Source organism: Mustelus asterias, unplaced genomic scaffold (genome assembly GCF_964213995.1).
Source record: "Mustelus asterias unplaced genomic scaffold, sMusAst1.hap1.1 HAP1_SCAFFOLD_1550, whole genome shotgun sequence".
Lineage (NCBI taxonomy): Eukaryota > Metazoa > Chordata > Chondrichthyes > Carcharhiniformes > Triakidae > Mustelus > Mustelus asterias.
The window spans coordinates 29,153-52,768 of record NW_027591495.1 but is presented as its reverse complement, the minus strand read 5'-3'; the positions used below and the strand labels follow the sequence as shown (position 1 = coordinate 52,768).

The 23,616-nt window shown below is 46.1% G+C and overlaps 1 protein-coding gene across 1 annotated transcript in view; it reads right to left on the bottom strand.

Annotated features, from left to right (window-relative positions):
- Positions 1-1,690: 1,690 nt before the first annotated feature.
- The window catches only part of adcy3a (adenylate cyclase 3a), a gene marked incomplete at its 5' end in the record, with an annotated part of 43,332 nt that continues 21,406 nt past the window's right edge, over positions 1,691-23,616 (bottom strand). Inside the window, 8 exons of the mRNA XM_078206497.1 lie at positions 1,691-8,849; positions 9,828-9,952; positions 10,901-11,030; positions 11,576-11,695; positions 14,206-14,352; positions 14,485-14,643; positions 14,893-14,974; positions 22,174-22,430. Of these exons, the coding sequence (XP_078062623.1) occupies positions 8,667-8,849; positions 9,828-9,952; positions 10,901-11,030; positions 11,576-11,695; positions 14,206-14,352; positions 14,485-14,643; positions 14,893-14,974; positions 22,174-22,430 (1,203 nt within the window). The remainder of the gene's footprint in view (positions 8,850-9,827; positions 9,953-10,900; positions 11,031-11,575; positions 11,696-14,205; positions 14,353-14,484; positions 14,644-14,892; positions 14,975-22,173; positions 22,431-23,616) is intronic.

The following is a 23,616-nucleotide window of genomic DNA, read 5'->3' as shown; positions in this document are numbered from 1 at the left end:
TTTTTTAGGTAACATTAAAACTGACAAATCCCCAGGGCCTGATGGCATCTATCCTAGACTGCTCAGGGAGACAAGAGATGTAATTGCTGGGCCTCTGACGGAAATCTTTGTCTCTTCATTGGACACAGGGGAGGTCCCTGAGGATTGGAGTATAGCGAATGTGGTACCGTTATTTAAGAAATGTAGCAGGGATAACCCGGGTAATTTTAGGCCAGTCAGCTTGATGTCCGTGGTAGGGAAGTTGTTGGAGAGGATTCTTAGAGACAGGATGTATGCGCATTTAGAACGGAACAATCTCATTAGTGACAGACAGCATGGTTTTGTAAGAGGGAGGTCGTGCCTTACAAATTTGGTGGAGTTTTTTGAGGAAGTGACAAAAACGGTTGATGAAGGAAGGGCCATGGATGTCGTCTATATGGATTTCAGTAAGGCATTTGACAAAGTCCCTCATGGCAGGTTGGTTAAGAAGGTTAAGGCTCATGGGATACAAGGAGAGGTGGCTAGATGGGTAGAAAACTGGCTTGGCCACAGGAGACAGAGGGTAGCAGTCGAAGGGTCTTTTTCCGGCTGGAGGTCTGTGACCAGTGGTTTTCCGCAGGACTCTGTACTGGGACCTCTGCTATTTATGATATATATAAATGATTTGGAAGAAGGTGTAACTGGTGTTATCAGCAAGTTTGCGGATGACACGAAGATGGCTGGACTTGCGGATAGCGATGAACATTGTCGGACAATACAGCAGGATATAGATAGGTTGGAAAATTGGGCGGAGAAATGGCAGATGGAATTTAATCCCGATAAATGCGAAGTGATGCATTTTGGAAGAACTAATGTAGGGGGGAGTTATACAATAAATGGCAGAGCCATCAAGAGTATAGAAATACAGAGGGACCTAGGTGTGCAAGTCCACAAATCCTTGAAGGTGGCAGCACAGGTGGAGAAGGCGGTGAAGAAGGCATATGGTATGCTTGTCTTTATAGGACGGGGTATAGAGTATAAAAGCTGGAGTCTGATGTTACTGCTATATAGAACGCTGGTTAGGCCACATTTGGAGTACTGCGTCCAGTTCTGGTCGCCGCACTACCAGAAGGACGTGGAGGCTTTGGAGAGAGTGCAGAGAAGGTTTACCAGGATGTTGCCTGGTATGGAGGGTCTTAGCTATGAGGAGAGATTGGGTAAACTGGGCTTGTTCTCCCTGGAAAGACGGAGAATGAGGCGAGACCTATTAGAGGTGTACAAAATTATGAAGGGTATTGATAGGGTGAACAGTGGGAAGCTTTTTCCCAGGTCGGAGGTGACAATCACGAGGGGTCACGGGCTCAAGGTGAGAGGGGCGAGGTATAACTCAGATATCAGAGGGACGTTTTTTACACAGAGTGGTGGGGGCCTGGAATGCGCTGCCAAGTAGGGTGGTGGAGGCAGACACGCTGGCATCGTTTAAGACTCACCTGGATAGTCACATGAGCAGTCTGGGAATGGAGAGATACAAACGAATGGTCTCGTTGGACCAATGAGCGGCACAGGCTTGGAGGGCCGAAGGGCCTGTTTCCTGTGCTGTACTGTTCTTTGTTCACAGCTACAGTCTGTATCACTGCTGCTCTCCTCCACAACCAGCAAGTTTTAATACCGAGTGTCTTTAGCGAGCAAAGCAGCAGAGGTTCTAACACAAGGAATGGTCCAGACTGAGTCACAATATTACTGTTTAATAGAGACTTTACAAAGGTTGAACAATGATCTGTTTGGAAAACTGTTTTGTTTTGAAAAGTTTGCTGACCTGGATCGATTTCAGAACCACCTTTCCAGCCACTGTAGCAGCAGCTGCTTCAGAACCTCCAATGGGCTGGCACTGAGTAATCCCTGCTGCCCTCGGAACTTGGTGATGCCAGGCTGGCTCATCGCCACCCTGCTTCACTGGGACGGGTCCTCTTAGGGTTTGAGATCCTCTGTGCAAAACATGTCAGTTATCAGCAACCTTCCCAAATACAGGTTTCCTTCAAGTAGAACTCAGATTTCCTTATGCTCGGCACGACAGTAACAGAGGAGGCAGTGTATTGATGAGCCCACTGTTTGTGGGGTGCCATTTAACTCACTGGTTAACTGAAAGCTATACCATAAATTGGTAATTGAAATAATTAAACATTCAAATCAGTGCAGAAACCAATTACATACTTTGAATGCTTTGCATGTTATTTCTGGCACTGCCCACTCTGCAAGTGTCAGGCTGGACAGTGCTACAAACTGTTCTAAGCACCTATCGCTATTTCTGTCATGGCTATTTCTAATCCCATGGTACTACTGGAGAAGAGTAGGGGAGTTCTAACCAAAATCATCCCTTGATATCATTTAGAGTCATAAAGATATACAGCACGGAAACAGGCCCTTCGGCCCAACTCGTCTATGCTGACCAGGTTTCCTAAACTGAACTAGTCCCATTTGCCTGCATTTGGCCCATATCCCTCTAAACCTTTCTCATCCATGTGCCTGTCCAAATTTATTTTAAATGTTGTAATTATATCCGCCTCTACCATCTCCTCTGACAGCTCATTCCATATACACACCACCCTCTGTGTGAAAAAGTTGCCCCTCAGAGCCCTTTTAAATCTTTCCCCTTCACCTTAAATCTATGCCCTCTAGTTTTGGACACCCCTACTCTGGGGAAAAGACTGTGGCTATTTAAAACAGGTTTTCTCTCTTTCTATCTATGGACTATCACTGCACCGGAACGGTTAGATATATTTGTAAGTAATTAGCTTTATATGGTTCATAGTGAGGGGACTCTGGGAGATGTGATAAGGCAATGATATAAACGTCAACCTTTTTCTTGCAATAGTTGCTGTGTTTGAAACAGTTCTGTTCACTCCTGATGCCTCAGGCTTCAGATTTAATCCTCTCACCCACTCAAAGGGTTTGACTGAAAGTTTCCTAAAACCCCAAATGCCCTGCCTTTCTTTCCCTTCATCATCTATCCCTTCACCAAAACTCATTTTAAATCTTAGCAACACTCGCTGATCTCATTCTGCCCTCCACTCACAATCCATGAGACTGCTCCCAATCATTTTCTGACTTCCCCCACATTCTCTCCAACTCTTTCTAACTTGATGGTATCTGCATTGCTGTCAATACAGTAACTAAACGGCAAGTTACGGTCGGAATATAGAACTTAGGAGCAGGAGTAGCCCATTTGGCCCTTTGAAGCTACTCCACGATTCAGTAAGATGATGGCTAATTTGGTTGTGGCTTCAGCCCCATTTTTCTATCTGCCCCACACTACCCTCAACTCCCTTGTCAAACGTCCAACTTAAAAAATATTCAATGACCGAGCCTCCAACACTCTGGAGAAGAGAATTCCAAAGGCTAAAAGACCTTCAGAGAATGAAATTCTCCTCATCTCCATCTCAAAAAGACGGCCTTTTATTCTTAAACTGCTCTACTGGTTCTAGTCTCCCCCCACAAGAAGAAACATTCTCCTGGTGTCCACCCTATCAACTTCCCTCAGGATCTTATTTTTTTCAATAAGATCACCCTCATCGTTCAAATCAATCTGACAATCATTATGATCCTGTCTGACCTGCAATTTAATGTCCAACTTGAGGACAGCTGATTTTGGCTGTAGATGTTGTGTTTACTCTTACCTATTGCCGTTAGAACTTGGACAAGCACAGGCACTAGACATACAGGCATTACATTTACAGGCAAAGTACACGGCCTCGGCTGGAATATGGTCGTTTATTATCTTGAATTTGATCAGGCAGTGCCAGTGAACATAATGGTGACGGGCTGTAATGGTGACGAGGGTGTAATGATGTGCCAGTAATTGGGGTGGGGCTGTAATGGTGATGGGCCTGTAATGGGGAAGACGAAGTTGTAATGGTGATAAAGCAGTAATAGGATGGGGCTGTAATGTCGATGGGACAGTAATGAAGGCAGTGGTTTGAAACTAGACTAGTGATCCAGAGACCAGGGTAATGTTCTGGGGACCTGGGTTTAAATCCCACCACGGCAGATGGTGAAATTTGAATTTAATAGAAATCTGGAATTAAGAATCTACTGATGACCATGAAACCATTGTTGATTGTCGTAAAAACCCATCTGGTTCACTAGTACCCTTTAGGGAAGGAAATCTGCCGTCCTTACTTGGTTTGGCCTACACGTGACTCCAGACCTACAACAACATGGTTGATTTTCAATTGCTCCTCTGAAACAGCTTAGCAAGCCACTCAGTTCAAAGGGCAATTAGGAATGGGCAATGAATGCTGGTCCAGCCAACGACACCCATGTCCCATGAATTAAAAAAAAAAGAGGATCGGGTTGTAATATTGATGGGCCTGTAATTGCAATGGATCAATTATGGGAATGTAGTGGGAATGGGGCAGTAATGGGGCAGGGTTGTAATGGTATTGGGACCCGGTTTCAATTCCAGCCTTGGGTGACTGTTGCATGTTCTCTGTGTGTAGGTTTCCTCTGGGTGCTCTGTTTCTCCCCACAGTCCAAAGATGTGCAGGATAGGGGGATTGGCCATGCTAAATTATTCCTTAGTGTTCCAAGATGTGGGGTTACAGGGATGGTGTTGGGGGTCGGGGGGGGGGAATGCTCTTTTGGAGAGACTGTGCAGACCTGATGGCCAAATGGCCTCCTTCTGCATTGTATTCTGTGGATTCTATCTTCCAGTCACAGAGTGTGGAATATTTGGGTCACAAAATCACAGTGCAGGTCTGTCCCCAGTGGAACACAAAGTCAGAGTTATTGAGGAAGCTCCAAATCCCACAAGTGTGTCTGAGCTTTGCTTGTTTCTGGGCATGGTAAGTTTCTACAGAGGTTTCTGCCGGACCTGCCAATAGTGTTGGTACCACTATTTCCACTATTTCACAAAGAAACCAAATGGAAATGGGAACAAGCGCAAAAGAAATCTTTCAACGATGTGAAAGCAATGCTACAATCAGCTAATGTACTGATTCACTTTGAGGCAGAGAATCATTCTCTCTGCGATGCCTCATCCTGCGGTGTGGGGATGTTCTCCCTCATTTGATGGAGGATGGGTCAGAGAAACCCATTGGTTTTGTATCACGTACGCTGACGACAGCTGAGAAGGGATAGTCACAGTTAGACAAGGTCAAGCCATTGTCTTTGCTGTGAAACAGTTTCATTATTTCTTCTATGGTTGTTCATTCACTGTATGCACAAGCCATTTATGAGTCTTTTCAGTGAATCCAAGTGCATTTCTCCCTCGGCCTCGCTGAGAATACAGAGCTGGACTCTCACAGTGTCAGTGTATCAGTACAAGGCAGGGAAGGACAATGCAAACACAGACATTAAGTCTTTACCAGACTTGCCAACCAAGGCATTATTTTCTTAAGAGACAATTTTCTTGTTTGAGAGACTTTCACATTCTCCATTGAATGCTAGACAGATTAAGCATTGGAACAAGATCCTGTTCCAGCCCAGGTGAAGAGATTGCTGATGCAGGGTTGTCCTATGGTGATAGGGGATGATGGAGTGAGACCATGCACACAGCAGAAAGACGAACTGAGTGTGCAGGATGGTTGTAGTCTTTTGGGATCCAGGGTGTTTGTCCGCCCCCCTCCCCTCCGGATCATTCACAAGTCTTGGATGAAGTTCATGAGGCTGACCTGGCTGCCCCCTAAATGAAAAGTTTTGCTCAGTCTTATGTTGATGGCCTGCTATAGATCAGGACTTGGACATCAAGGTAAACCCTGCCCTGCGAGTCAGGTCAACCAAAAGATGGCGCCACCAGCATCACTGTATCTGTGGGAGTGGCCATATCATCGTGGTCTGGACTTCACGTGGACTATGCAGGATCTTTTATGGGTCATGTGTTTCTAGTCACCGTGAACGTACATTCTAACTGGTTAGAAGTTAACATAATGAACAACATTGCAGTTCCCATTAGAATAGAGAAAATAAGCCAAGTCTTTGCAACTCCGTTTCCCAGATCCTCTTGTTTCTGATAACGGTACAACATTTCCGAGTGATTTGTTCCAGGAGTTTATGCAAAGGAATGGAATACATCACGTACGTACAGCTCCTTTTCATCCAAAAAAAATGATTTTGCTGTTCAGACATTGAAAGAAGGATTGAGGAGAATGGCAGGTGATACTTTGTGAACAAACAGTTCTTGTTCCAGTTTCGTCTCACACCACAAACACCAACCGGACTCTCACCATAGCGGTTTACAGCATGGAAACAGGCCCTTTGGCCCAACTTGTCCATGCTGCCCTTTTTTTAAAACCACTAAGCCAGTCCCAATTGCCCGCATTTGACCCATATCCCTCTGTATCCATTGGTTTATTTGGTAGCACGAGCTTTTGGATTGCTGCTCCTTCATCAGACAGCGCTCCGAAAGCTCGTGCTACCAAATAAACCTGTTGGACTTTGTGAGACTACTTACTGTGCCCACTCCAGTCCAACACCGGCAACTCCACATCATCTTACCCATGTAACTGTCTAAATGCTTTTTAAAAGACAAAATTGTACCCACCTCTACTACTACCTCTGGCAGCTTGTTCCAGACACTCACCACCCTGTGTGTGAAAAAATTGCCCCTCTGGACACTTTTGTATCTCTCCCCTCTCTCCTTAAACCTATGCCCTCTAGTTTTAGACTCCCCTACCTTTAGGAAAATATATTGACTATCTAGCTGATCTGTGCCCCTCATTATTTTATCGACCTCTATAAAATCACCCTTCAGCCTTCTACGCTCCAGGGAAAAAAGTCCCAGTCTATCCAGCCTCTCCTTATAAGTCAAATCATCAAGTCCCAGTAGCATCCTAGTAAATCTTTTCTGTACTCTTTCTAGTTTAATAATATCCTTTCTATAATAGGGTGACCCGATTGTACACAGTATTCCAAGTGTGACCTTACCAATGTCTTGTACAGCTTCAACAAGATGCCCCAACTCCTGTATTCAATACTGCTGAATACCAATGGGTAGAAAGCCAAAGTCTCACCAGGATCTGTTACATCCGCTTGTAACTGAGAGTGGGAAGGAAATAGGAAAAGCAGGAGAGACATTTCAACCCCAATGGTTCTGTCTCTGTGAGGAATTCTGGCAGTAACCATCATTGGCTGCTTGCAGTCATTCTCAACCAAAGTGGTCCAATAACTTTGGTAGTGAAACTGACCAATGCAGACACCAGGATAACGTTCATCGACACCATGACTCAGAGACAGCAAAAGGTCCAGATAACAGTCGAGGGAAATGTTGCAGTGAACATTCAACAGGAGATGGTTCCTGTTGTACGAGGATTTCCAGTAGCATCTACTCCAGGAGTGGATGAGGGACATTCATTCACAGATACTTCACCCAATCCTGTGCCCACAACTCGAGCTCCAGTGAAACAAGACTCCCAGTGTCTACAGGGTCACAGCGTGGTTGCAAAGCTCCTGAAAGACTGATGTATGGTGAGGTATGATGAGATTGAAATTAAGAGAGAGGAAATGTTCCGGAGTGTTATAGTTGAGCATCTTCCTATTTGAATATATTTACTGATGTCTTCAGTGGTTATGAGCTTGCACTAGTGACGTCATCGATGGTGCGGGCTTTCTCGGGTCTAGTTTTCCCATGAAGGAGTGGCGTAACTTGCTGCCTCCATTCTGAGTCTGTGCTGTACTGTATTCCGATATTTTTATAAGAAGATTAAAAATCACAATGTGTTGGACTACCTTGTTGTGGCTAAGTTACCACAACTGTAATGGGGATGGGGCTGTAATGGGGTTGGGGCTGTAATGGCGATGCAAGTGGAATGGCAATGGGTCTGTAATAGCGTAGGGACTGTAATGGAAATGGGACAGTAATGGTGATGGGGCTGTAATGGAAACGGGGTAGTAATGGGGTTGTAATGAGGATGGGATTGTAATGGTCTTGGGGTTGTGTTGGGTCTTCTATCTGGAAGCAGATGGTCTGTATCTCTCGAAGATAAAGGTGCTCTAGTTGGTGATGCCTCCACATCAACACCTACCGTGATTGGGACAGACCTGACGCTTGGTATAAAGACACGGAGAACACAATTTAACCTTTGGTCCTGTGCTAACATAAAAGTCACTTCTTTACGCATATATAAATAAGTAAACCAAAAACAGTAGAAGAGGGAGCCACACATACTGGGACAGCAATGGGTGCAAACACCTTAAACAACTGCAGCCAAACAACATACACAATAGGATATTAAATTCACTTGGACAGTTTTCATAGAATGCAGCGCCACAGGCTAACACATCATAAAATTAGCAGCCAATGTGAAAGAAGGAACAAAGCGAAACAAAATAGATGGATGCAGTCTGGCATTGTCCTTCCACAGTTAGTGTCGGCTGCAGGCCACAGGCATTGCTGATGGGGCCTGGGCTGAGGTACTCTACCTACTTTAGTTCCTCTGTAGCCAGGTTCAAAGTAAGGTTTGAATGCCCCCGAGCACTCGGTTAGAGATCGTTCCGGAACTTTGCCTTTTGCAGCAAAGCCGAAAATCAGCCGGGTTCACCACCTGACCAGCCAACTCCCATCTCATTCTGCCACCCATATTGAGGCTGCCCTTTGTGGCTCATGTCCTCTCCATGTCCTGTACCCATCCTCTCTCCTGCTGCTTTTGGCTCCTCCCTCAGCCTCGCTGTTGCACTGAATGGAGCCCTGGGCCAGAGTGATGTAATGGAAGTCCTCATGCATTCTCCACCACCTGATGGGGCAGTGTCACTGCTGAGCTGTTGATGAAGGAACCCTGTTTCTCTCGACCTTTCATGAAGTAGGTGATGAGTTCGCCTTTGCCTTTGACGTAGACAGGGCCCCGGCGCACAAAGCGAAATCCATAATCCTTCAGCACCAGGTACATCTCCTCAACCATCTGTAAACAGGAAGAGGAAATGGTGTGAGGGAGAAAGGAATCACCACCTGTCGGTCTCCATTTACAAATAAAGTGGATGAATTAATCACACAAATAGATGCAAACAGCTATGATATTGTCGGGAATATGGAGGCAGGGTGACCAGGAATGGGTACTGAACATCCACAGGGTATTCCGTATTTCGGAAGGACAGACAAAAGGTAAAGGCAGTGGAGTTGCATTGTTGGTTAAAGAGGAAATTAGCACCATACTGAGGAAGGCTATTAGCTGCGATAATGTGGAATCTCTATGGGTAGAGCTAAGAAACACCAAGCGGCAAAAAACGTTGGTAGGAGTTGTCATGGGTGACTTTAATCTGCATATAGATTGGGCAATCAAATTAGTTACAAATCGTAAAGGAGGAATTCCTGGAGTTTGTACGGGATGGTTTCCTGGACCAATATGTTGAGGAACCACCTCGAGAGCAGGCAATTCTAGACTGGGTATTGTGTAATGAGAAAGGAATCATTGCCAATCTGGTTGTGCGAGACCCCATGATAGAATTTTTCATTAGGATGTAGAGTGATGTAGTTGATTCTGAGACTCGGGTTCTGAATCTTAATAAAGGAAACTCGGATGACATGAGGTGTGAGTTGGTTATGATGGATTAGGAAACATTACTTAAAGGGGTGACGGTGGATAGGCAATGGCAAACATTTAAGGAGTTCCCAAGTTCCCAAGACTTCAGGCTCAGGCTGATATTGAGAAGCACCTCAGGCAGGATAGCATCAGAAACTCACCATTTCATACACGCAACTTTCATTCACAAAGATCCATCACCTGACATTACCACCTCACAACTTTACTGATTTTACTTTCATTGGTACTTTACACTCCCTCACTGTCTGCTCTCTCCCATTCCGAACCTTATCCCTTCAGCCTGTCCTGAACTCTGACCATTGACCCTATACCCAGTAACAGGTGTTTGGCCTCCATTACCTGGATATTTCCCATCTGACCTGTTGACTCCATTCTGCTGGCCACATTTACTGTATTTCCCCAGATATCATAATGTGGTTTGCGAGCACCAATGACTCCAGCCAGAACAGCTCCTTTGTTCATTCCTGGAATAAGAGCAAAAGACTGAAAACAATCCACACTCAATGCTCCATTAGTTGGGATATAACACATGGCGAATGTTAGCAATAGATGTGTGTTAGGTACATATTGTAATGGTAGCCACGCTGAGATTACTTTAATATGAGACATATTGAGGTTACGTAAATCTGGCAAACAATGAGATTACATTTATCTGTTCCTTTCTTGAGTCATTTTAAGCATCATTCCTTGACAATTCAATGGTGATACCATCACTGAATCCCCCACTGCCAACATCCTTGGGGTTACCATTGACCAGAAACTCAACTGGACTCACCACATAAACACAGTGGCTACAACAGCAGGTCAGAGGCTAGGAATATTGCGGCGAGTAACTCACCTCCTGACTGCCCAAAGTCTATCCACCTATCCAAGGTACAAGTCAGGAGTGTGATGGAATACTCCCCACTTGCCTGGATGGGTGCAGCTCCAACAACACTGAAGTAGCTTGACACCATCCAGGACAAAGCAGCCCCGCTTGATTGGCACCACATCTACAAACATCCACTCCCTCCACCACCGACACTCAGTAGCAGCAGTGTGTACTGTCTACAAGATGCACTGCAGCAATTCATCAAGGTTCCATCGGCAGCACCTTCCAAACCCATGACCGCTTCCATCTAGAAGGACAAGGGCAGCAGATACATGGTAACACCACCACCTGGAGGTTCACCTCCAAGTCACCCACAATCCTGATTTGTAAATATATAACCGTTCCTTCACTGTCGCTGGGACAAAATTGTGGAATTCCCTCCCTAACAGCATTGTGGGTGTACCTACACCACATGGACTGCAGCGAGTTCAAGGCAGCAGCTCATCACCACCTTCTGAAGGACAACTAGCAACGGGCAATAAATGCTGACCTGGCCGGTGATGCCCACATCCCGTAACAAACACATTTGAAAAGTACTCACCAATTCGTAGCATGAAGTTATTAAACGACTGATAATTGATGTTCATTAAGGTGATTTTCATCGCCAAAGCAAAGTCAGCCAAGTCTGCCAGATGCTGCCAATGTTCCTTTGCTGAAACTTGCTGATCCTTCTGGAAAATAGAATAAATAAATAAATTATACGCTAGTTGGTATCTCCATCTGGGGATCACACATACATGCACTCTTGTGGGAGGTTTCACACATGCATGCTTACACATACCAACATATATGGGGGAAGCCAGTGGTGCATTGGTATTGTCACTGGACTAGTAATCCAGACAGCCAGCGTAAAGCTCTGGGGACTTGGGTTCGAATCCCGCCACGACAGATGGTGAAATTTGAATTCAATAAAAATCTGGAATGCAAAGTCCACTGATGATCATGAAACCATTGTCAATTGTCAGAAAAACCCATCTGGTTCACTAATGTCCTTTAGAGAAGGAAATCTGCTGTCCTTACCTGGTCTGGCCTACATGTGACTCCAGAGCCACAGCAATGTGATTGATTCTCAACTGCCCTCTGAAATGACCGAGCAAACCACTCAGTTCAAGGGCAACTCGGAATTCCAGCCCAGCCAGAGATTCCCACATCCACACCCACACATGATCATACAAATGGAAGCTCTCTCTCACATACAATGTTCAGTCAGGCTTACCTTGACAGTGCTATTGTAGCTGTTGGGATTGGTGTCTGGTATTAAGCCGGATGCTGCCATGTAGGTGCTACCAATGGTCTTAATTTTGGTGATGTTTCGGAACTGTGGTTCATCCAGTAACTGAGGAAAGGAACAAAATGAGAAGTTGGGGTTGAGGCTAAATTGTAAGGCTTTCTAATCAGAGATCCACTAACTGTGTCCCAGGAGGAGACAAGCAGAGACTGATCGGAACTTGACCGTCTGTGGTGGGTAAGTTGTTGGAAGGTATTCTGAGAGACAGGATCTACAGGCATTTAGAGCCACAAGGACTGATTAGGGACAGTCAGCATGGCTTTGTGAGTGGAAAATCATGTCTCACAAATTTGATTGGAGTTTTTTGAAGGGGTAACCAAGAAGGGAGATGAGGGCAGCGCAGCTGATGTTGTCTACATGGACTTTAGCAAGGCCTTTGACAAGGTACCGCATGGTAGGTTGTTGCATAAGATTAAATCTCACGGGATCCAGGGTGAGGTAGCTAAATGGATACAAAATTGGCTTCTTGACAGAAGCCAGAGGCTGGTTGTAGAGTTGTTTTTCAAACTGGAGGCCTGTGACCAACGGTGTGCCTCAGGGATCAGTGCTGGGCCCACTGTTATTTGTCATTTATAATAATGATTTGGATGAGAATATAGGGGGCATGGTTAGTAAGTTTGCAGATGACACCAAGATTGGTGGCAGAGTGGACAGTGAAGAAAGTTATCTAGGATTGCAATGGGATCTTGATCAATTGGGCCAGTGGGCTGACGAATGGCAGATGGAGTTTAATTTAGATAAATGTGAGATGATGCATTTTGGTAGATTGAAGCAGGGCAGGACTTACTCAGTTAACGGTAGGGCTTTGGGGAGAGTTACAGAACAAAGAGATTTAGGGTTACAGGTTCATAGCTCCTTGAAAGTGGAGTCACAGGTGGACAGAGTGGTGAAGAAGGCATTCGACATGCTTGGTTTCATCGGTCAGAACATTGAATACAGGAGTTGGGACGTCTTGTTGAAGTTGTACAAGACATTGGTAAGGCCACACTTGGAATACTGTGTACAGTTCTGGTCACTCTATTATAGAAAGGATATTATTAAACTAGAAAGAGTGCAGAAAAGACTTACGAGGATGCTACCGGGACTTGATGGTTTGAGTTATAAGGAAAGGCTGGATAGACTGGGACTTTTTTCTCTGGAGCGTAGGAGGCTGAGGGGTGACCTTATAGAGGTCTATAAAATAATGAGGGGCATAGACAAGGTAGATAGTCAATATATTTTCCCAAAGGTAGGGGAGTCTAAAACTAGAGGGCATAGTTTTAAGGTGAGAGGGGAGAGATACAAAAGTGTCCAGAGGGGCAATTGTTTCACACAGAGGGTGGTGAGTGTCTGGAACAAGCTGCCAGAGGTAGTAGTAGAGGCGGGTACAATTTTGTCTTTTAAAAAGCATTTAGATAGTTACATGGGTACGATGGGTACAGAGGGATATGGGCTAAATGCAGGCAATTGGGATTAGTTTATTGGTAAAAACTGGGCGGCATGGACAAGTTGGGCCGAAGGGCCTGTTTCCATGCTGTAAACCTCTATGACCTGAGGAACCATTCAGGATGTGAGGCCATATTTCAAAATTAGAATTTTAAAATTGAGGTGTTGCTGCAGCTGGAGCCAGTGTTGCTGCAGCTGGAGCCAGTGTTGCTGCAGCGAGAGCCAGTGTTGCTGCAGCGAGAGCCAGTGTTGCTGCAGCTGGAGCCAGTGTTGCTGCAGCGGGAGCCAGTGTTGCTGCAGCGGGAACCAGTGTTGCTGCAGCTGGAGCCAGTGTTGCTGCAGCGGGAGCCAGTGTTGCTGGAGCAAGAGCCAGTGTTGCTGGAACAGGAGCCAGTGTTGCTGGAACAGGAGCCAGTGTATTGCAGGTCCGCAAGCACAGAGACTGATGGATATAGTTCGGGTACAGGCTACAGAGTTTTGATGAACTGAGGTTGTGGAGGCTGGAAGATTAGAACATGGGAAGCACTGGAATTGTCCATACATGAGGCAACAAAGGTACAGATGAGGGATTCACCAGCCAATGAGCTAAGGCAGGGTAGTGATGAGTGATATTGGAGAGATAGAAGTCCATCTCCCTGCGATGGAGAGGATTTGGGTCGGGGATCAGCTCAAGGTTAGTTAGGATGCTGAGGGTGCAAACAGTGTAGTTCAGCCTTACACAGTGACCAGGGAATCAGTGGATAAGGTACAGAGTTTAGCTGAAGATTACAGCAATATCATATCCTGGAACCCCAAGCTTCTTATCCTTTCCTTAGCCCCAGGTACACATCTGCACCCTTTTCTCTCAGCTCCACCATCAACCCCAATGTACAAATTGTCAAATCTCTTCCCTCTGTGTCAATGTATTTGGGAGCTCACTCTGCCACTCGCTTGCTGTTTGGTTAATAAACTGTCCCTGGCTGGGGATCTTTCCTCTTCTTTCACTGGCTCCCGGCTCCCTTATTGTCTGACATCTAAGGGTTGCATGATTGTTTGAAGAGCCAGTCACACCCTTTCCTCTTTGTTTAAATCCACAACCTCCAACACAGTTAGGACATTGTGCTTCGGGGTACAAATCAGGAACCTTTACTTACACCATCAAAATCTGAGATTATTTCATTCAGGAATCGCAGACATTCAATGCCTCCGTTGTTAATGCTCTCCTCAGTGTAGAAGTCAGAGAAATTGGGGATCGATGCAAACATAACCCCAATCTCATCGTATGACTGACTGTACAATTCCTGCAGGTAGAAAAACATTGGAGAAAATATAGTTAGTAACAGCTTCCAGAACGAGGGTAGGGACTGAGAGAGCAGGATGGGAAAAGAGGGAGACGGAGAGAGCTTGGGGAATAATTGGTTCTCGTCAGTCACCTCATCTCGCTTCTTGGAGCCAAGGAAGTGTCGAGCCACATGCTCTGGTAACATGTTGGTGACAAGAGCCTCGTTCCATCGCCGCATTTCATAAACCCTCTCCTTCTGTTCATGAACATCCATCTTCCACAGGAACTGAGTCCGTGCTAATTTCTCCACCTGGCAGAGAGGGAGACTCAGTAATAAAACGAATAATAAACTACAAGCAATAATACTCCATGCTGCTGCTCGTTAGTATGTTACCATCACCATGTGGAATATTGTACGCTGCGTCCCAGTGCATCATTATCAATCAATGCAGGTGTTTCTCTGGAGTTCTCCTGACCTTGGGCCCCCTCCCCAGGTGTCCTGAGCTCTCACTGCAGGCCCGGGTCCCAAACCCTCACACATGGCCCCGGCTGCACTTACGTGTCGAGTGAAATAGTAAAAACTCATCGTCATGACGAAGATCATGGCGACCATTGAAAAGCGAGACGGCAGAATGAGGGACCTGTGGAAACAAACAGGAGAGGAAGTCAATCACCAACTGACACATCGCTGAGGCGGAGTGTCAGGGTCAAACAGGGTCACCAGTCAAACAAGGTCAAGGGTCAGTTGGGTTCAGAGTCAATCAGGGCCAAGAGTCTGTCATGCTCAAGAGTGGGTTGGGGTCAGGGTGGGTCAGGATCAGGAAGGGTCGGGGTCGGGGTCAGTGTCTGATTTAACAGTGACCCCCTCGTTCTAGATTCTGCCACAAGAGGAATTTATTTTTTGTTGGCAGGGCTGGGACATCGCTGCCAATGTCTGCACTGATTCCCCATCACGAGGTGCCCCTGCGCCTCTCTGTCCCACACAACTATCCTACTCTACTCGCTTCTGCTGCGATATTCCTGACCCTGCTTTCCACATGCTCAGCCTTGGGAACATCCTTTGATCCCAATATTCATGATCATATCCATGCAGCCTGTAACCCACATGTGTTCTCGCCCTTCCTTGATATTTATTCTTGCGATGTGAACATTGCCCGCGCCTACTTGCCCTGAGAAAGTAATGGGCCTTTTGGAAGAGTTGGCAGCTTGCAGACTCCAGCTGGGTGGTTTGTTGGGTGGTTTCCGACAACAGGTCAAACCTGTTGCTCTGGAATTGAAGGCAGGGAGGCAAGGTCAAGAAGGAGTTAGATTTCGCTCTTGGGGCAAGAGGGATCAAAGGACATGGGGAGAAGGCGGGATCCGGATATTGAATTCAATGATCAGCCATGATCATAATGATTGGTAGAAAGGTTCAAAGGGCTGAATGACCTCCTGCTCCAATTTTCTATCCCAGGATGCTTCGTGGGGATATTATCTGAGTCAGAGAAGGAAATGCGAGAACACGTGGCCAAAATACCAGGTCAGAAGTGGTGAGTTTTTAGACGATCTGAAATGCAAGAGAGGAAGTGAGGTTTATGGAGGGAATTCCAGAGCTTGGGGCCGGGCAGTTGGAGGCACGGCCACCAATGGCAAAGCGATTAAAATCAAGAATGCTCAGAGAGCCAGCATTGGAGACGCGCAGAGATCTGGGAGAGTTGTAGGGCTGGAAGGGGTTAAAGATATCGGCAGGAGCTAGGACATGATCAATTCTCAAAACGATGATGAGGATTTAAAATCAAGCTTCTGCTGCGCTGGGACACAGTGTCAGTCAGCACCAGGGTAACAGGAGAATGGGGCTTGGTGCAAATCCAAATGGGAGTCTATAAGGACAGCATTACAATTGTCATAGAGTCATAGAGGTTTACGTCATGGAACCATGCCCTTCAGCTCAGCTTGTCCATGCCACCCAGTTTTTACCACGAAGCGAGTCCCAATTGCCCGCATTTGGCCCATATCCCTCTATACCCATCTTACCCATGTAACTGTCTAAGTGCTTTTTAAAAGACAAAATTGTACCCGCCTCTACTACTACCTCTGGCAGCTTGTTCCAGACACTCACCACCCTCTGTGTGAAAAAATTGCCCCTCTGGACACTTTTGTATCTCTCCCCTCTCACCTTAAACCTATGCTCTCTAGTTTTAGACTCCTCTACCTTTAGGAAAAGATATTGACTATCTACCTTGTCTATGCCCCTCATTATTTTATAGACCTCTAGAAGATCCTATGCTCCAGGGAAAAATGTCCCAGTCTATCCAGCCTCTCCTTATAACTCAAACCATCAAGTCCCGGTAGCATCCTAGTATATCTTTTCTGCACTCTTTCTAGTTTAATAATATCCTTTCTATAATAGGGTGACCAGAATTGCACACAGTATTCCAAGTGTGGCCTTACCAATGTCTTGTACAATTTCAACAAGACATTCCAACTCCTGTGCTCAATGTTCTGACTAATGAAATCAAGCATGCCAAATGCCTTCTTCACCACTCTGTCCACCTGTGACTCCACTTTCAAGGTGCTATGAACATGTACCCCTAAATCTCTTTGTCTGTAACTCTCCCCAATGCCCTACCGTTAACTGAGTAAGTTCTGCCCTGATTTGATCTACCAAAATGCATCACCTCGCATTTATCTAAATTAAACTCCATCTGCCATTCATCAGCCCACTGGCCCAATTGATCAAGATCCCGTTGCAATCTGAGATAACTTTCTTCACTGTCCACTATGCCATCAATCTTGGTGTCATCTGTAAAATTACTGTCTATGCCCCATAGATTTTCAAAGAACAAAGAACAATACAGCACAGGAACAGGCCCTTCGGCCCTCCAAGCCCGCGCAGCTTCCTGGTCCCAACTAGACCATTCTTTTGTATCCCTCCATTCCCACTCCGTTCATATGGCTATCTAGATAAGTCTTAAACGTTCCCAGTGTGTCCGCCTCCACCACCTTGCCCAGCAGCGCATTCCAGGCCCCCACCACCCTCTGTGTAAAATACGTCCTTCTGATATCTGTGTTAAACCTCCCCCCCCTTCACCTTGAACCTATGACCCCTCGTGAACGTCACCACCGACCTGGGGAAAAGCTTCCCACCATTCACCCTATCTATGCCTTTCATAATTTTATACACCTCTATTAGGTCACCCCTCATCCTCCGTCTTTCCAGTGAGAACAACCCCAGTTTACCCAATCTCTCCTCCTAACTAAGCCCTTCCATACCAGACAACATCCTGGTAAACCTCCTCTGTACTCTCTCTAAAGCCTCCACGTCCTTCTGGTAGTGTGGCGACCAGAACTGGGCGCAGTATTCCAAATGCGGCCGAACCAACGTTCTATACAACTGCAACATCAGACCCCATCTTTTATACTCTATGCCCCGTCCTATAAAGGCAAGCATGCCATATGCCTTATTCACTACCTTCTCCACCTGTGATGTCACCTTCAAGGATCTGTGGACTTGGACACCCAGGTCCCTCTGCGTATCTACACCCTTTATGGTTCTGCCATTTATCGTATAGCTCCCCCCTACGTTAGTTCTACCAAAATGCATCACTTCGCATTTATCTGGATTGAACTCCATCTGCCATTTCTTTGCCCAAATTTCCAGCCTATCTATATCCTTCTGTAGCCTCTGACAATGTTCCTCACTATCTGCAAGTCCAGCCATTTTTGTGTCGTCCGCAAACTTACTGATCACCCCAGTTACACCTTCTTCCAGATCGTTTATATAAATCACAAACAGCAGAGGTCCCAATACAGAGCCCTGCGGAACACCATTAGTCACAGGCCTCCAGCCGGAAAAAGACCCTTCCACTACCACCCTCTGTCTTCTGTGACCAAGCCAGTTCTCCACCCATCTAGCCACCTCTCCTTTATCCCATGAGATCCAACCTTTTGCACCAACCTACCATGACGGACTTTGTCCAGCGCTTTATTAAAGTCCATATAGACGACATCCAAGGCCCTTCCCTCGTCAACCATTCTAGTCACTTCTTCAAAAAACTCCACCAGATTACTGAGGCATGACCTCCCTCCCACAAAACCATGCTGACTATCGTTTATGAGCTTATTCCTTTCTAAATGCGCATACATCCTATCTCTAAGAATCTTCTCCAACAACTTCCCCACCACGGACGTCAAGCTCACCGGCCTATAATTACCCGGGTTATCCTTCCTACCCTTCTTAAATAATGGGACCACATTAGCTATCCTCCAATCCTCTGGGACCTCACCTGTGTCCAGTGACGAGACAAAGATTTGCGTCAGAGGCCCAGCGATTTCATCTCTCGTCTCCCTGAGCAGCCTGGGATAGATTCCATCAGGCCCTGGGGATTTGTCAGTCTTTATATTCCCTAAAAAACCTAACACTTCCTCCCTTGTAATGGAGATTTTCTCTAACGGGTCAACACTCCCCTCCGAGACACTCCCAATCAACACATCCCTCTCCTTTGTGAATACCGACGCAAAGTATTCATTTAGGATCTCTCCTACTTCTTTGGGCTCTCAGCATAATTCCCCACTTTTGTCCCTGAGAGGTCCCGATGATTCATCCAAATTATTAATTTAAATAACAAATAACAGTGGACCCAGCACCGATCCCTGAGGCACACCGCTGGTCACAGGCCTCCAGCTTGAAAAACAACCCTCTACAACCACCCTCTGGCTTCTGTTGTCAAGTCAATTTTGTATCCAATTGGCTGCCTCACGTTGAATCCCATGAATATAACCTTATGCAACAATCTACCATGCGGTACCTTGTCAAAGGCCTTGCTAAAGTCCATGTAAACAACATCGACTGCACTGCCCTCATCTACTTTCTTGGTTACCCCTTCAAAAAACTCAATCAAATTTGCAAGACATGATTTTTCACTCACAAAGCCATGCTGACTGTCCCTAATCAGTCCTTGCCTCTTTAAATGCCTGTAGATCCTGTCTCTCAGAATACCTTCAAACAACTTACCCACTACAGATGTTAGGCTCACTGGCCTGTAGTTCCAGGCTTTTCCCTGTAACCCTTCTTAAATAAAGGCACAACATTTGCTCCCCTCCAATCTTTAGGCACCTCATCTGGGGCTGTTGATGATTCAAATATCTCTGCTAGGGGACCCACAATTTCCTCCCTAACCTGGGATACACTTCACCAGGTCCCGGGGATTTATCATTAATATGTACACTCCTCAAGACATCACTATTTATTTCCTCAAGTTCCCTAACATCCATGCTTTTCTCAACAGTAAATACTGATGAGAAATATTCATTTAGGATCTCACCCATCTCTTGTGGATCCGCACATAGATTACCTTGTTGATTCTTAAGTAGCCCTACTCTCTCCCTAGTTACTTTTTGCCCTTTATGTATTTGTAGAAGCTCTTTGGATTCTCCTTTGCCTTATCTGCCAAAGCAATCTCATGTCCCCTTTTTGCCCTCCTGATTTCTCTCTTAACTCTACCCCTACACCCTCTTTACTCTTCAAGGGATTCACTTGATCCCAGCTGCCTATGCATGTCATGTGCCTCCTTCTTCTTCTTGACCAGGGCCTCAATATCCCGAGTCATCCAGGGTTCCCTACTTCTACCAGCCTTGCCCTTTACTCTAAGAGGAATGTGCTTACCCTGAACCCTGGTTAACACACTTTTGAAAGCCTCCCACTTAGCAGCCGTCCCTTTGCCTTCCCACAGACTCCCCCAATTAACTTTTGAAAGTTCCTGCCTGATACCATCAAAATTGGCCTTGCCTCAAGTTAGAATTTTAACTTTTGGGCCTGACCTATCATTCTCCATAGCTATCTTAAAACTAATGGAATTATAGTCACTGGTCCCAAAGTGATCCCTCACTAACACTTCTGTCACCTGCCCTTCCTTATTTCCCAAGAGGAGGTCAAGTTTTGCCCCCTCTCTCGTCGGGCCATCCACATACTGAATGAGAAATTCCTCCTAAATACACTCAACAAATTTCTCTCCATCCAACCCTCTAATCCTATGGCTGTCCCAGTCAATGTTGAACATAGAACATAGAACATAGAAAGCCACAGCACAAACAGGCCCTTCGGCCCACAAGTTGCGCCGATCACATCCCCACCTCTAGGCCTATCTATAGCCCTCAATCCCATTAAATCCCATGTACTCATCCAGAAGTCTCTTAAAAGACCCCAACGAGTTTGCCTCCACCACCACCGACGTCAGCCGATTCCACTCACCCACCACCCTCTGAGTGAAAAACTTACCCCTGACATCCCCCCTGTACCTACCCCCCAGCACCTTAAACCTGTGTCCTCTCGTAGCAACCATTTCAGCCCTTGGAAATAGCCTCTGAGAGTCCACCCTATCCAGACCCCTCAACATCTTGTAAACCTCTATCAGGTCACCTCTCATCCTTCGTCTCTCCAGGGAGAAGAGACCAAGCTCCCTCAACCTATCCTCATAAGGCATGCCCCCCAATCCAGGCAACATCCTTGTAAATCTCCTCTGCACCCTTTCAATGGCTTCAACATCTTTCCTGTAATGAGGTGACCAGAACTGCGCGCAGTACTCCAAGTGGGGTCTAACCAGGGTCCTATAAAGCCAAGTTGAGAAAGTTAAAATCCCGTATTTTTCTTGGAGCTATCTGTAATCTCCTTACATATTATATACACACAAAGCAAGTGGGGAATACAAGGAAAGTAGAAAGAAACTTAAACAAGGAGTAAGAAGGGCTAAAAGAGGTCACGGAAAAGCATTGGCCAGCAGGATTAAGGAAAATCCCAAGGTTTTTTATACATATATAAAGAGCAAGAGGGTAGCCAGGGAGAGGGTTGGCCACTCAAGGACAAGGGAGGGAATCTATGCGTGGTGCCAGTGGAAATGGGCGAGGTATTAAATGAGTACTTTGCGTCAGTATTCACCAAAGAGAAGGACTTGGTGGATGATGAGTCTGGGAAAGGGTGTGTAGATAGTTTGGGTCATGTTGAGATCAAAAATGGAGGTATTGGGGTTCTTGAAGAACATTAAGGTAGACAAGTCCCCAGGGCCTGATGGGATATACCCCAGAATACTGAGAGAGGCAAGGGAGGAAATTGCTGGGGCCGTGAGGGAAATCTTTGTATCCTCACTGGCTAAAGGGGAGGTCCCAGAGGATTGGAAAATAGCCAATGTTGTTCCTTTGTTTAAGAAGGGTAGCAAGAATATTTCAGGTAATACAGGCCGGTGAGCCTTACGTCAGTGGTAGGGAAATTATTGGAGAGGGTTCTTTGAGACAGGATTTACTCCCACTTCGAAATAAGTGGATGTATTAGTGAGGGGCAACATGGTTTTGTGAAGGGGAGGTTGTGGCTCACGAATTTGATTGAGATTTTCGAGGAAGTGACGAAGATGATTGATGAAGGTAGGGCAGTGGATGTTGTCTACATGGACTTCAGTAAGGCCTTTGACAAGGTCCCTCATGGCAGTCTAGTACAGAAAGTGAAGTCGCATGGGATCAGAGGTGAGCTGGCAAGGTGGATACAGAACTGGCTCGGGTTATGGGGATAGGGCCTGGGTGGGATTGTTGTCGGTGCAGACTCAATGGGCCGAATAGCCTCCCTCTGTACTGTAGGATTCTATGATCGATGTCCTGTGTCCCTCCCTCAGCCTCATAAACACTCCGTTCCTCTGAGATCTCGCTGAGTTGCAGCATTTTCCCAAACCTTTAATGTTTTGAACACTGAAAGCGCAAAACTGCAAAACTGGCCAGTTCTTCAGAATCTGGAGCTTTGTAACCACACAAACTGGACGCTGTCGGAATGATTCTATTGCTAACCTCAGCGCCGTATTGGTCGCAGTGATCCACTTACTGAAATTCCTTAAAGCGATCTCGATCGTATTGGTCGTAGACTTCCCTCCAGCCCAGGGTACTGACCAATCCACAGCCAGTACTGATCAGGAGCATCAGGAAGATCTTCACCATGTGACTGACCTGGACCAGCATCGTCGTGGCGATGAGTGCCAACACCGCGATGTAGCTGTAATATTTTGGTTGCTTCAGGCAGCCCCGGGGGGTGTGAGTAATATTTCCATTGGCTGTCGCTCGGTAACTGTGCAGACAGCTCAACTTGGGAAGAAATTCAATAATTCAATCCATCAGATCCGGAAAAAACACCAAAACACCCAAATTATAATCCCCAGAATAACCCTCACCAAAAACAACACCGTAACCCCCCCCCCCCGAAACCCCCCACCGTAACCCCCACTGTAACCCTCGTGACCCCCCACCGTAACTCCCACCACCGGACTAACTGACACAGATACTTCGACTGATGCAGGTGCACACACACACACACACACCACGCATGCACGCACTCTCTCGTATCTCCCGCCCATCCACCCACCCACCCACACTCACAGTGGGTTGGACAGATTTTGGATTGAGAAGGGAGTCGAGTGTTATGGGGAACAGGCAAGAAAAGATACAAAACTGGCTCGGTCAAAGAAGTCATGATGTGGAGATGCCAGTGTTGGACTGGCGTAAACACAGTAAGAGTACCTGGTGTTGTTAAAACTCTTACTCGGTCAAAGAAGACAGAGGGTAGCAGTGGAAGGGTGCGTTTCTGAATGGAGGGCTGTGACAACTGGTGTTCCTCAGGGATCAGTGCTGGGAGCTTTGCTGTTTGTAATATATATAAATGATTTGGAGGAAAATGTAACTGATTTGATTTGTAAGTTTGAGGACGACACAAAGATTGGTGGATTTGCGAATAGCAATGAGGACCATCAGAGGATACAGCAGGATATAGATCGGTTGGAGACTTGGGCGGAGAGATGGCAGATGGAGTTTAATCCGGACAAATGTGAGGTAATGCATTTTGGAAGGTCTAATACAGATAGGAAATATACAGTAAATGGCAGAACCCTTAAGAGTATTGATAGGCAGAGGGATCTGGGTGTACAGGTACACAGGTCACTGAAAGTGGCAATGCAGGTGGAGAAGGTAGTCAAGAAGGCATACGGCATGCTTCATCAACCAGGGCACTGAGTTTAAAAATTGGCAAGTCATGTTGCAGCTTTATAGAACCTTAGTTAGGCCGCACTTGGAATATAGTGTTCAATTCTGGTCGCCACACTACCAGAAGGATGTGGAGGTTTTGGAGAGGGTACAGAAAAGATTTACCAGGATGTTGCCTGGTATGGAGGGTATTAGCTATGAGGAGAGGTTGGAGAAACTTGGTTTGTTCTCACTGGAACGACGGAGGTTGAGTGGCGACCTGATAGAAGTCTACAAGATTATGAAGGGCATGGAC